This window comes from Pistacia vera, unplaced genomic scaffold (genome assembly GCF_008641045.1).
Source record: "Pistacia vera cultivar Batoury unplaced genomic scaffold, PisVer_v2 Contig679, whole genome shotgun sequence".
Classification (NCBI taxonomy): Eukaryota; Viridiplantae; Streptophyta; class Magnoliopsida; order Sapindales; family Anacardiaceae; genus Pistacia; species Pistacia vera.
Window position 1 is genome coordinate 461,046 of NW_022196533.1, and position 13,736 is coordinate 474,781.

The 13,736-nt window shown below is 32.6% G+C and overlaps 2 protein-coding genes across 3 annotated transcripts; both read right to left on the reverse strand.

Moving 5' to 3' along the window:
• Positions 1 to 371: 371 nt before the first annotated feature.
• LOC116113447 (stellacyanin-like) lies at positions 372 to 940 on the reverse strand (the record flags this gene model as incomplete). Its single annotated transcript, XM_031399603.1, has 2 exons — positions 372 to 744; positions 835 to 940. Coding segments are annotated over 2 exons (312 nt in total), but the record flags the coding sequence as incomplete, so codon positions are not given.
• A 2,399-nt stretch (positions 941 to 3,339) lies between these two features.
• LOC116113457 (F-box/kelch-repeat protein At1g57790-like) lies at positions 3,340 to 5,019 on the reverse strand. Of its 2 annotated transcripts, XM_031399619.1 has the most exons (4): positions 4,924 to 5,019; positions 4,529 to 4,601; positions 3,677 to 4,427; positions 3,340 to 3,588 (listed from the first exon to the last, which is right to left on the reverse strand). In XM_031399619.1, the coding sequence occupies exons 3-4, from the start codon at positions 4,404 to 4,406 to the stop codon at positions 3,569 to 3,571; spliced, it is 750 nt and encodes a 249-aa protein (XP_031255479.1). In that variant the 5' UTR covers positions 4,407 to 4,427; positions 4,529 to 4,601; positions 4,924 to 5,019; the 3' UTR covers positions 3,340 to 3,568. The 2 variants fall into 2 exon arrangements, with proteins under 2 accessions (XP_031255479.1, XP_031255478.1); XM_031399618.1 differs by lacking the exon at positions 4,529 to 4,601.
• Positions 5,020 to 13,736: the final 8,717 nt, after the last annotated feature.

Here is a 13,736-nt window from a genome sequence, read left to right on the forward strand (position 1 = left end):
GAGTGTTTTCGTGGTGATGGGAAGTGTTGTCGTTGTCGGAAACAAACCCTATTTGCCCTGGTTTGTCAACGTCGGTGGTGGTGTTTAGGGTGTTTTTATAATATTTTAAACTATTGGACACCGATTTTATCCGTCAGTCAAACTAGTTAAACCGGTCAACCTAAGAGCTCGCCACTTTGCCCAATTTCACCTTGGGTTGGTTATTAAATCACTGAAGAAAAGTATGAACAATTCATAAATATTTTATTAATGGGAGCTCTCTCATAACTAGTACATGGCTATCAAACCAAACATAACTTTAACTAATTAAAAATGACTCCACTCTAATCAATTTACTACAATGCAGTTACTACCTGCAGTCACCATTTATTTAATTTTAACCTTCAAATTAAATTAATTATAATCTTGATTATCCTTGACCATCGTCACAATCTTGAGTACTGATTGATCATGGTAAGTTAAAGTTTAAAAATGGCCTCTTGCTCCCTTTTGAATATGACCAAGGAGAAGGAGCAGGTGCCATGCTTGGAGGTAATGCTTAAGGCAGCACTGTTATAACCAGTTTTTGCCCTCGATCACAGTGGTTGCCCACGCCACAAATGTACCATTTTTTCCCTGAAGTTGCTAAAACAATGGTATCATCTCCACTGGTTAATGGCGTCCCTTCCAGCGGCGCACTGCAGCTTTGGAAATCAGTTCCGTTCACTTTGTACACATTGTGTGCTCCAGCAGGATACTTGAAAACTGCATATATCAATCAAATCTCTCACATTAGGATAATGATCAAATAAACTAGACCTTACCATTAGTAAACAGATCGAGGATGGAGCTTACCAAGTCTGTCTCCTACATGAAACTCCTTGCCATTAGCCCAAGCTTGGTAATCAAACCCGACTGTCCACCCGGATTGATCTCCAACGATGAAGTCCTTTGCAGAAGAATATTATGAGAGCTCCCTGAGGTGTAATTAAATTACTGGAGTTTGATGTGTTCTGTGACTGCCCAAGTCCAAATATATATATATATATATATATATATATAGTGTTGCTAGCGTTTGGTTTTTGTGAACCAACGGCCAAGGGCGGCACAGCCATTAGCCGCCCATGGAGAATAGGACTGACATGTGTTATGCCCAAGAAAATAAAGGGCTGACGAGGGAAAGTCACGTGAAGGGTGACCTGCTCCCGTCAGAGCAGCACGCACACGTCAGACCTGCCAAGTGATATGGAGCCCACGCGCGTCCTTTTTTCTGCAACAAGTCGTGCGATGTCAGCTTGGGAAATGGGAAATGGGACGTAAAGCCGGATTACATCCTGACAATCACACCAAACCATAGATTTAGTGATGATTATACGCTTCAGTCCAGTATAAAATGAGGAGGACCCCTTCATTAAGGGGATTCGGCCATTTTCTCATACCAAGAGATCTCTCTCCTGTAATTATTATTTGACTTTTTCATCTTATGTAAGTCAGCTCGCAACAGCGACCTGACCCACACTAATATCAATACAAATCAGTGGACGTAGGACTTGCTACCTTAGCATCCGAACCACTTAAAAAACTCCCTTTACATTTATTTCGCTTTTTATATATTTCATTTTTGCGTGTATTGAACGACCAATCAACATTACACACGTGAGAATTCGTTGGTGCTTAAACCGAGCATCAACAACATGGATGAGTTATCTAGCTAGAGAACAGTTTATGTAGAACGATTGGAGATGATTACAACATGGTTTAGCTTCAAAACAAGATTTAACTTGTTCTGAGGTTCGGCCTTTTTTTCCCACATAGTTTTCTACTATCTTGCATGTTATATTATATGATTTTGGTTATGTTTTATAAAAGTAGAAAATTAGAAGATATATCAGATTAATGTAAGATTGTGGATGTGTATATAATGCTCAAAACTCCTATCGTTAACATAAATAAAATAAAATTTAGGGCAAATTTTAAGGATAATGTTATATACCAGATTAATTAGGGTAATACTATACTTACAACATAATCTCACAAATTTTCGCTCATATCCTCAATAATTAGTTTATGGTAAATTTTCTTGTCTGACCAATTGCAAACTAACCAATTGCAAGCTGTCACGTCAGAGTTGTAAGAGAGAGTTTGTGAAATTGGGTTGTGAGTCAATCTTTATTGGATTGATTACGTAAATACTACGTTTACAACTCAATCTTACAACCAACAGAGTTGGTACTATTACGTCAATTAACGACTTTGACTAAACATGAACCATCATTCTTTAGAGATGAATGGTCGTTTCTTAGAGACGAACGGTCATTCCTTTGTGAAAAATAACTATTTATTCATAAGGAATGATTGTTTCATTCATAAGGAATTGTTGTTCCATTCACAAGGAACAGTCATTCCTTATAAAAGAACGGTCGTTTGTCTCTTGTTAAAGTGATTTAGTGCCTTGGGTGTAGAAAGAGCTGACGTGATCGTTGTCAACTCAACTGTCACATGTTGACAATGATCACATTGGAGTTATAAGATAAGATTGTGAGATTGGGTTGTGTGCATAGTATTACTCTTAAATTAAGTACGTACATATAACAATTTATTAAGACCTCATCAACATGTTTCATACCATTCAGAAATATTAATTTACTTGTATTTTGTCTAGGTGCCGGATCAAGCTCAGATATAATTAATAAACTTGATGAAGAAAAGAAATTGAAAATGAAGATTTTGGCTTTTTCCGTTGAGCCAATTAAAGAAATGAAAACATCAAACTCCATTGATGAGTGCAAGGATCACATTCTCTGGTTGTAATAGCCTGCCCTTCCATTGTTCTTCTGCAAGCACTAATCTTCTTCCACCCAAGATTTTTCACAATTATATCATACAATTTTGTCATAGATTTTTAACAAATAAGTTACATTTGTATCTGATATTGATTTCTTTCATGATCAATGCATTTATATATCACCTTGTTTCATGTTAGCATTGAACGAATAGAGAGTAATACGAAATCAAAAATAGTAAACACGCACAAACCACAAACAGGAAAGAGAAAAAAGATATACGAGCGATTTAACTTGGTTCACCCAATTAACAGACTACATCCAATAGAGTCAATATTATTACAATATTACCTCATTTCTCTTGTCTAAATGAAAGTAATTTACCTTAAGATTTGATAAAGTGGTCGACAACTCCAACAAGCATGAAGTAATTTTGTTTTGAAACAAGTCTGAACTAGAAACAAAGGATTCACAAAAGTACTAGTACTGTACTTATATTACATGGGAAACTTAAGTACATACCAAATACAAGATTAAAACATAACAGTTAAGAGCATTAAGCTAATGATATTAAAAAGAGAAAAACCATCATTTTGATTATGGAGGTCGAATCCAAACCTGCTCCAAAATTGTCCTGCCCCAATTGCACTGGTACATCCGTGGGAGTTGCGATGGCGAGATATACTCATCTTCAAAATAACTTACTGTATTTGCCAATTCTTTGGTCTCCTCCTCCACTGGAACCATCATGGATGCATCCCCCAAGAACAGTGCTTTATTATCAAACCTCTCAATTGGACACCAGTTCATCTGTGACTGATCGAGCCTGAGAAAACGCCAAAAATCTTGAGAAAGATAAACCGAAAGTAAGAGTTTTCCATCAGACTCAGTTAAGAAATCACAATTGTATTCACCACATTGATCCTTTATCAAAGGATAAGAGTACGTTTTCCACTCCTTCTGCTCAATGTTGAATGCACCTATTGCTTCTGCAGGAAAAGAAGCATAAAACACTCCATCCATATACTCCACATCCGACACCATTAGATTAGAACAATCAAACCAGAACTCGGTCCACTTCCTGTCTCCAGGTCTACATATTCCTATACAATACTTATCAGTATATGACATCACCAAGAATATCATACAATCTGATGAAGCTGGAGCTGTGGAGAATGTTCCTTTAACGCAAGAGAACGATGACAACTGTCCGAGCTTATGAGAAAAATCTGGTAGGTCAATGAGTTCATCAGTAAAAGGACTATACAAGAACAGAGCAGTTAGCATCCTCCAATAGTTTTTACGAAGATCTTCTGTTGAATTAAAGAAAAGCCCCCAACCATGTTTTGTATCAAGAGGCCTTCCAGTTAAAAGAATTCCTCTTTCTCTTGCACTTAAAATGGTGTATATTCGTCTGGATAAAGGGTTGTAAAGGTAAAAGAGGCACCGATTAAAGGCCATAATCCACGGTATATCAACAGATTTAACATTGTCTGTGTTAACTTTTCGCCAGTTCTTGCATACCAACAGGAAATTCCTCTGATCCAAGTAATAGAGACGATTCATGATTAACCCAAGTATATCAACATGAAGAACAGCCCATGACCGCCTCTTGGTCTCTTTCCCCTTCCACCCGCTCATCATTGCAAGTTAATCTTCCCTTCCCTGAACCAAATTACGGGGAACTATACAAAGTTAGTCCAAAGACCCTCCCACTTAAAGACATACAAACTAAAAAGAATAAAACCCTAAGCAAAATGACTCACCAAAAACACAATTATTTCTTTATATAACCCCACGAAGAGCTGATTATATACATCTCCAAAGATATTTAGCCTTCTATACTTGTTGAAAAGCAAAAACATTCATAAGTAAAGAATAGCAAGAACTTGAAACAGTCTATGATAACTTTAAGACTATTTCATAAGCTGGCCCGGACAATCCAATGAGTAGAACACCAAGTATATATATGCCTCAAAACAACTGAAACTTTAACAACTCACACTTAACACAACGTATCAGAAAGAGTGAACAGAGCCTACATCTACCATTCACATTTCATGTATAATTTTAGTCAAATGAAAGTAATAATAAACGGTTTGAGCTTCAAAAAAAAAATGATAAAATTCGACAAAGAAATAAAGAAGTTGGATAATGTTACCCCTAGCCGGTGAGGGTTACAGCTCCGGTGCTGGTAACCGTAGGAGATAGTTTAAGGGAACTTCAGGTGATTGCTTGTTGAAGAGAGCTGTCAAGTGAAGCGTGAAGTGAAGCTAAATAGTGGCAAATCTTTGAGAGAATATGTATATTTCGTCCTTGTAGTTTCTCCTGCCTCATAAGGACATTTATTTTGAATTACTACATTTTAGTCCCCACACTTTAAAAACAGGTGTTAAAAGACAATAATTTCCTTAAAGCATATAATTTTTTTTTTTTTTTATAACCGAAGTATCCGGGCTAGTTTGCGTGCACCTTAACTAATCTTTGGGGTCCATTGAACACCCTACAAATCCAAAATACTAGGTAAGTTACAATATGATAAGTGACCATAAGGTTCGAACCCAGGAATTTAATGAAGAGAGCAAACCTCCTTGACAGCTAGCCAACCCCTTGGGTTGAAGTACATTGTCTTTTGACACCTACTTTGAATTTTTGCTAAGGGTATGGATTAAACTATAATATTTGAAAAGACTGTCCTTGGTTGGTAGGCAGGGGAAACCATGGGGACTAAAAATTATCCCGCGAATCTCCTGCCAAGATCAATAATGTACGCAAGAGATTTAGCTAATAAGTCGACAACTCGACGCGTGTTTTATCGTACTGTTGGAACGACATAATGTAGGTAAATGACGTCATTATCCTTACTTTTTTTTAAATTTAATAATAATACTACGCCAACCAACCATTTTCACTAACTTTCTCTCACAAACACGATGTATTAGCTCGTAATGAGTCTTGTTACCCAACAATAGGTTTCATCTGACTAATTGCGAACTGCTACGTTAAAGTTTAAGAAAAAAAATTATGAGAAGTGTTTGATAATCTATCTTTATTCTAAATTTAAATAAGAAAAATGTTACACCCACAACTTTTTTTTACAGACTTTCTCTTCCAACACAACGTGGTAGCTCACAATTATTTAGCTTGTAATGGTTATCATCTAGATCTCACCTGATAAATTACGATTAACTAATTATGAGTTGTCACCGTGCCACGTCGAGGTTGTAAAAAAAAGTTTATGAGAAGAGATTATGAGTGTAGTATTACTCTTTAAATAATAAAATTATAACTTTATTATCCTTTATGAGTAACACTATACTTATAATCCAATCTCATAAACTTTTACTCATAACTTTAATGTGATATTTTGTAATTGGTCAGCTTATAAATGGGTTTTACCTACACGTTAAAGGTTCTGTTTATCCGATTAGAAACTAACCAATTATAAATTGTTGTTGGGATTGTGTGAAAGAATTTGTATAATTATTATGTGAGCCAATTTTTATCCAATTAAATATCTATGAAAAAGTAAAAGTTAAGAACACGTGTCACTATAAGGTCCAAAGGAATGGTTAAGAACACGTGTCACTGTAAGGTCCAAAGGAATGGTTAAGAACACGTGCCACTATAAGGTCCAGCAAGGATCCAAAGGAATGGTTAAACGATGAAAGCAATTACTTTATATCTCCAAGTTTCTCACCACAAAAATTAAAAGATTAAAGAATAATATAAAAATAATTAATAAATCCTATTTGTCCGGGCTTTTTATATTAAGCACTCAGTTGGTTTTTAAAATGTGATATTTTACTTTTTTATAATAAGAATCCACTATTTAAAAAATACAACCCTAACCCATGTATGTTAGTCTTTTCTATAATTAGCACCCACTAGTTTCAGAAATGACATTAATTCATCATTCAAATTTCTTAACAATTTTATTAATTTAACCTAAACAAAATATACACAAACCTCTCAACATTATTGACATATATCGCATGTTAGATTAAGTGAATTTGGGTGAATAGAAAAAAATTAATTTCCTTCAAACTTAAGAAGTATGACCTAACGATCCGTCAACAATGAGGATTAGGGTCGTATTTCTAAAACCAAAACCAGCTGGTGGTCACTACAGAAAAGGCCAAACAAACAAGATTTATTTATATTTATATTTTTGTTGCTGGCTAGGTAAAATTGTGATGAAAAGCAATAATGCAGGAGTATTTTCGAATTAGGAATAAATTTATTTATTTTTTCTTATGACTTGACATATTAACTCCCTTTATTGATTTTTTTTTTTTTTTTTTTTTTTTTGTGGGGCTAGCTTGCGTACACCTCGATTAATCTCTCGGGACCCTGAAGTTAAAAATCGAGTATAACCTCCATGGTCATCCTGTTAGCAACCAAGTGACTTGAATTCAGGACTCTTGAATAATATACTCAATAGTCTTTCATTGATTTTGGTTCCTTTTACTTTTTTATTTATTTTAATTACTATAAGAATAAAGAAGATTCTTTTAGAAAGGGATATATTGTTATTCAGATTTTAAATTTTTATTTCATTTTCCTAATGTACATTTAAACTCAATAAATATATTCTTATGTATATATATTATTTTTCGGTGGGATTTTACTTCATAGTGAATTGTCAAATTACGTAATGCATGGTAAATTTTGCCTCTTGGTGTAACTCATTTACTGCTTTTATATCAAATTAAAACATATTTTCAATTATAAAAGTCACATTAATTAATATATTTAACTGGGCTCTAATTATATTGTAGATCAAAGTATCTAACACGACTCTATATACTCAATAGAATACTAGGAAAATAAGGTGATGAATCGGAAACAGGATTATCATTCTCTTTATTTAGTTTTCTAATTCAATACAACTCTTCCTATTAATTAATCCTTTTAAAAACAGATTCTTCGTAAATGCAATATATATTAATGTAGTTGAATATAATAACATTGAATTGTTCTTCTTCAATTACTCTCCTCCTTCACATCAATATGAGCCATGACAATGCCATCAAGTCATGGTCCGATCCTCCAGTTGATATACAAGAGACGTGAAGGAACATCTAATTCGATGATCAAACCGTTTTCGAGCTATATGCAAAAGTTAGCAATGGAATACTTATGCTATAAATCTGCAGATCAATTGCCTTGGATATTTGCTTACAAGTACAACAAGATGACAGTGGCTTTTGTATCTCTACAAACCTTCTAACCAAAAAAAGTATGAGATAAAAAGTTGTTACCATTTGGATCAAGGTTTCATGATTCAAAATATGGTTGGATTCTTATATCCAAACTAGAAGAGAATGTTTCTTTTCACCTTGCTTGTAATTTACTCTACTTCTATAATCCTTTTACTGATGAAACAATAAAACTCTCGGTTTGGAAGATCCTCACATTGAACAACATCCTCTATACATTGATAGTTCTCATGTAATATTCTCAGGCAATCCAACTTCCAACGGTGTGTGATATTTCTTCATGTTTCGAATGGTTGGGGATTGGTGAGGAAAATAATCTACACATGTAGGCCTAGAGATACAAATGGACTAGTCATTATGTTTAGAAGATTTTGAACGAGATACTCTTATTTGGCTTGTGTGGATGGTAGTCTATATTGTGCTACTATTAGTTGTGACGGTATATCTGAAGATAATAAATTTTCTTTTGTTCCTTTCAGATATGTATAAAGAGCGAAAATCGTTCTTGATCGTTGATGTTCTCTCTTTGCAATTCTCCCATGGAAAATGCTCTACCATTGTAGACTAATGAGTCAGATGGAATGTTTTTTAAATATAATATGAATATGATGAAAGTGCATTGTTTTTAGGGTTGATTTTTCAGGAAGAAAGTTGGTTGAAATTGAAAATTTGGAGAAGAAAATATTGTTTAGAGGTTTGGAAAAATGGATATTAGCTCGGCAATAGGGGTGTGCAAGAATTAGCCAATATCGTACATCGAATTGCTTCATGGAGTTTGACTCTTGTTTTTATAAGCACCAGAAACTCACTTGTGTCACAACCTTATGGCTGGATCAAGAAGCAGATATATCAGTTTATCAGGTATTTGGATTAATCACTCATACACATTCACTTTTACAAAGGTATCAGAAAATCACTCCTTGTCCACAGCTTTATGATCGGATCTATCAGAGTTCCAATAAGGATCAACTTCTCCACCAAGTCAATAATTTTATTTTATTTTTTTTATTTAAATTTTGATACTTTGAGAAGGTTGTATTTTGAAAAGGGATTATATGATATTCATTAAAACTTTAATAATATTCTTCATATATGTTTTCTGTGGGGATTTTATTTCTATGGTTGATTTTGATCCTTACGCTTGCAGGCAAAACTGCTAAAAAAAAGGGGCAAAAATTTCCTCGAGGAAAGAATCATAATCCCTGATTTTGCAATAGAGATTTAAAGTTGTTGATAGCAAAACAATGACAAGAAACGTTCTCTATTTCTAGTTTCCTAGTTAAGTTGATCCTTAATACCCCTTATGGAAATACTAAGTTACAGCAAGATCATACACTCAAAATATTCTCATCTGTATTCCTCTAGCAAGCAGTATCCAGACATAACTATTTTATCAGTTTTTTGGGAATTACCAATTACACGAAGTTTCATACCAACATCTCTAGAGGCGTAGTAAACCTTATGTATTTTTTTTTTAAATAATAAATCTTGTGCATTTAGCCTTTTTTATAATAAAAATCAACTATTTAAAAAATACGTCCCTAGTGTGTAGCCTTTTTTGAATTGACATTCGCTAGTTTCGAAAATGTCATTAATTCATCCTTTTAAGTTTATTACAAACTTCATTAATGTGACCTCCAAAGGTATACTAACCTTTCAACATTATTCATATATTTTGGATATTGGATTAATTGAAAAATCTACGAGTTGGAAAATATCAAACACACAAGGTAACCAATAAGTGCTTACTACGGAAAAGACCAAACACCCAGGATCAGGGGCATAATTGTGTAACCAACAGTGCTTACAGAAAAATGTCAAACACATTGGATTTCATAAATAACACTTGTAAAATACCTCAAATTCTTGTGCTGGACATGAGGGAAAAGCCCAAAAAAGAGAGCCCAAAGACTCAGAAGAAGGAGTCCAAAATAAAAAGCCCAAACCCGGTAACTCTATACCCTGTAGGTAAGTTTTCTATTTTCGGACCATTTATCAAATAGTCTTAAACTAAACAAAATTTAGTAATAATATAAGAAAATAATCCTATTTTTAGTGGACATCATTCTTTCTATTTAGTTTTCTAATTTAAATAAGGACTCTATAGCTGCAAACTCTATTCTTTTTCTTTTTTAAATGCATGTTTTATATAAAATTAAAATTGGTTTTTTTTTTTTAATTTTTTAAACAAAAGATACAACAATGAGTTGAATTGTTTTCAAAACGGTTTTTGATACAACACGTAAAAACTGTGTAAAAATAGAAAACAGGTAAAATTTGTTTTTTCTATAGATTTATATTTGAAAACAATTTAAAATACTACGTTAAAATTCAAAATTTTGAATCCTATTTTAGTTCTTGAAAGATATTTTTGAATCACAAATAAAAAATGAGTTTTTAGTTGGATCAAGGTTTCATACTTCAAAATACTACAACGAAAATAAAGAACACACAACAAATAACCTAAAAGTTCCCTTTATTGATTTTGTTTGCTCCTACTCTTTTTTTTTTTTTAATTACTATAATAATTAAGAAGATTATTATTTTAGAAAGGGATTAATATTATTATTCAGATTTTTTTATTTCGTAATGCTCATTTATGTTTTCAGTTTTACATCAAATTACAATACAATTATCTTCAAGTCACATAATTAATATATTTAACTATAACTCTAACTCTTGGCTAATTTGTATTATTTACATCATTCTTTTTATTTCAGTTTTCCAATTCAATAACAACTCCCCTTAATAATTAATCCTTTTACAAACAGGATTCATCATATGTATAGTTGAATATTAAGATTTAAAATTGTTTTTCTTTCAATATACTCCATTGCCACTTGTCTTAACAAAGTTCTTCACATAATTACATCCAACATGAACCATGACATGACATCAAGTCATGGTCTGATCTTCCAATTGATATACAAAGCGAGATAATGAGACATCTATATTTCAACGATCAAACCGTTTTCGTGCTGTCTGCAAAGGTTGGCAATTGAATACTTATGCTTCAAATCTGCAGATCAATTGCCTGGTTATTTGCTTATGAGTACAACCGATATGATTGGGTAAGTGGCTTTGTTATCTCTAAACCCTTCTAACAATTTGTATTATTATTTTAAAATTAGTGATAGAGAGTGAAATTTAATCTCTAAATGTGGAGAGTTAAACTCAGTCTTTAATTTATATTTAAAGAAATAAAGTCTGTTGACTCTTGTTCTATAGATAAACTCTTTATAATAAAGAGTTCAAGTATATAAATAGTCATTCGGGGATATTTTTACAAAAAAACCCCACCTGTAAAATACCTCAAATACGTTGGATATGGACAAAATCATAAAAGGCCTAAAAGAGAGCCTTCTGAGTCCAAAACAAAAAGCCCAAACCCGGTAAACTCTATAGCGTGAGGTCAGTTAGCAAACTATGACTATTTTTCATGGTAAGTTTTCTAATATTCTTAAACGAAACAAAATTAGTAATAATATTAAGAAATTTTAATTTATTAAAAAAATACGAACATTAGTGTTTTGTTTATTATTTAGAAATTATATCTAAAATTGTAAAATTGGGATGAAAGCAATAATGCAGGAACATTTCTGAGATTAGGAATAATTTTTTTTATTTTATTTTATGACCGACTTATTAATTCCCTTCATTTTTTTGTTTCCGAGATTAGGTCAGTTTAATACATGATAGAATTTTGCTTTGGTATATACATGATAAGGTTTATCTGTTTGAAAGAGATTTTTCGCATTTTATATTAATATATTCTTTATATAAATAATTTTTCGGTGGGATTTGACTTCAATAGTGAATCGTCAAATTACCTAATATAGTAAAATTTGCCTCTTGGTGTAACTCATTTACTGTTTTTATAGCAAATTAAAATACAATTTTCAATTATCATAAAGTCACATAATTAATATATTTACTGGGCTCTAAATTATATTGTAGATCAAAGTATCTAACACTAACTCTAATACGTTAATAGAATACTAGGAAAATAAGGTGATGAATCAGAAACAGGATTATCATTCTCTTTATTTAGTTTTTTAATTCAATAAAACACTCTCCTATTAATTAATCCTTTTAAAAACAAGATTCTTCGTAAATGCAATATATATATATAAATGTAGTTGAATATAATAACATTAATATTTTCTTCTTTCAATATAATCTCCTTATCACTTTCGTTAGCACATCCTCACATCCACTATGAGCCATACTATCGTCAAGTCATGGTCCGATCTTCCAGTTGATATACAAAGCGTGATAATGGAACATCTATATTCGATGATCAAATCCGCTTTCAAGCTGTCTGCAAAAGTTGGCGGTGGAATACTTATGCTATTAAATCTGCAGATCAATTGCCTTGGATATTTGCTTACAAGTACAAACAAGATGACAGTGGCTTTTTTATTACAACCCTTCTAACAAAAAAAGTATGAGATTAAAAAGAAGTTACCATTTGGATCAAGGTTTCATGATTCAAAATATGGGATTCTTATATCCAAACCAGAAGAGAATGTTTCTTTTCACCTTGCTTGTAACTACTCTACTTCTATAATCTTACTGATGAAACAAAAAACTCTCGGTATGGAAGATCCTCACATTGAACAACATCCTCTATACATTGATAGTTCTCAGGTAATATTCTCAGGCAATCCAACTTCCAACGAGTGTGTGATATTCTTCATGTTGCGAATGGTTGGGATGATAAAGAAAATAATCTACAAAGTAGGCCTGGAGATACAAGATGGACTAGTCATTATTGTTTAGAAGATTTTGGACGAGATATTCTTAGTTTGGCTTGGGTGGATGGAGTCTTATATGTGCTACTGTTAGTCGTGACGGTATATCTGAAGATAAATTTTTTCTTTATGTTCCTTTCAGATTATAGTTAAAGAGCAGAAAATCGTTCTTGATCCAATTGATGTTCTCTCTTTTGCAATTCCCCCATGGAAAATGCTCTATCATTGTAGACTAATTGAGTCAGATGCGAATGTTTTATTAACGTATAATATGAATATGATGAAAGTTGCGTTGTTTTAGGGTTGATTTTTCAGGGAAGAAGTTGGTTGAAATTGAAAATTTGGAGAAGAAAATGTTGTTTAGAGGTTTGGAAAAATGGATATTAGCTCCGGCGCGCAAGTTGAGGGGCGCTAATCATGAATTGACAACTAACGTAATTGCTTCAGCGTTTGACTCTTGTTTTTATAAGCCAAGTCACTTGCCAACAAAAACCTGTATGGCGGATCTAATGGAAGCAAAACATCAGTTTATCAGAGTATATTGGATTCAACCTCCACTACTTTTACAAGGCATCAGAAAATCACCTCTTCTGTCCACAGCTTATGACGGATCTATCAGAGTTCCAAAGGATTCAACTTCCTCCACCAAGTCAGTAATTTTATTTTATTTATTTATTTTAAATTTTGATACTTGAGAAGGTTGTTATTTTGAAAAAGGAATTATATGATATTCATTAGAACTTTAATAATATCTTCGATATTTTTTTATCTATGGTTGATTCTGATCTTAAGTAGTACCCTATTTAAAATTGGGAAATTGATGAATTTTAATTTCATAAATTTGGCAACCCATATACAAGAAGTCGTTAATGAATTTAATAATATATCATATTTTTATATTAGCATTACGGAAAGTTTATTTTTAATTAAAAAAAAAAAAAACTTAAAGGCAAGAATTAAAAAAAGAATATGCTTTTTTAAAATATAGATAAAAACTA

Coding starts and splice junctions, on each gene's coding strand:
- LOC116113457 (XM_031399618.1), bottom strand. CDS start 4,406: ATGATGAGCGGGTGGAAGGGGAAAGAGACCAAGAGGCGGTCATGGGCT. Junction 3,589..3,676: donor TTTGATAAAGGATCAATGTG/GTGAATACAATT, acceptor GCGTTTTCTCAG/GCTCGATCAGTCACAGATGA.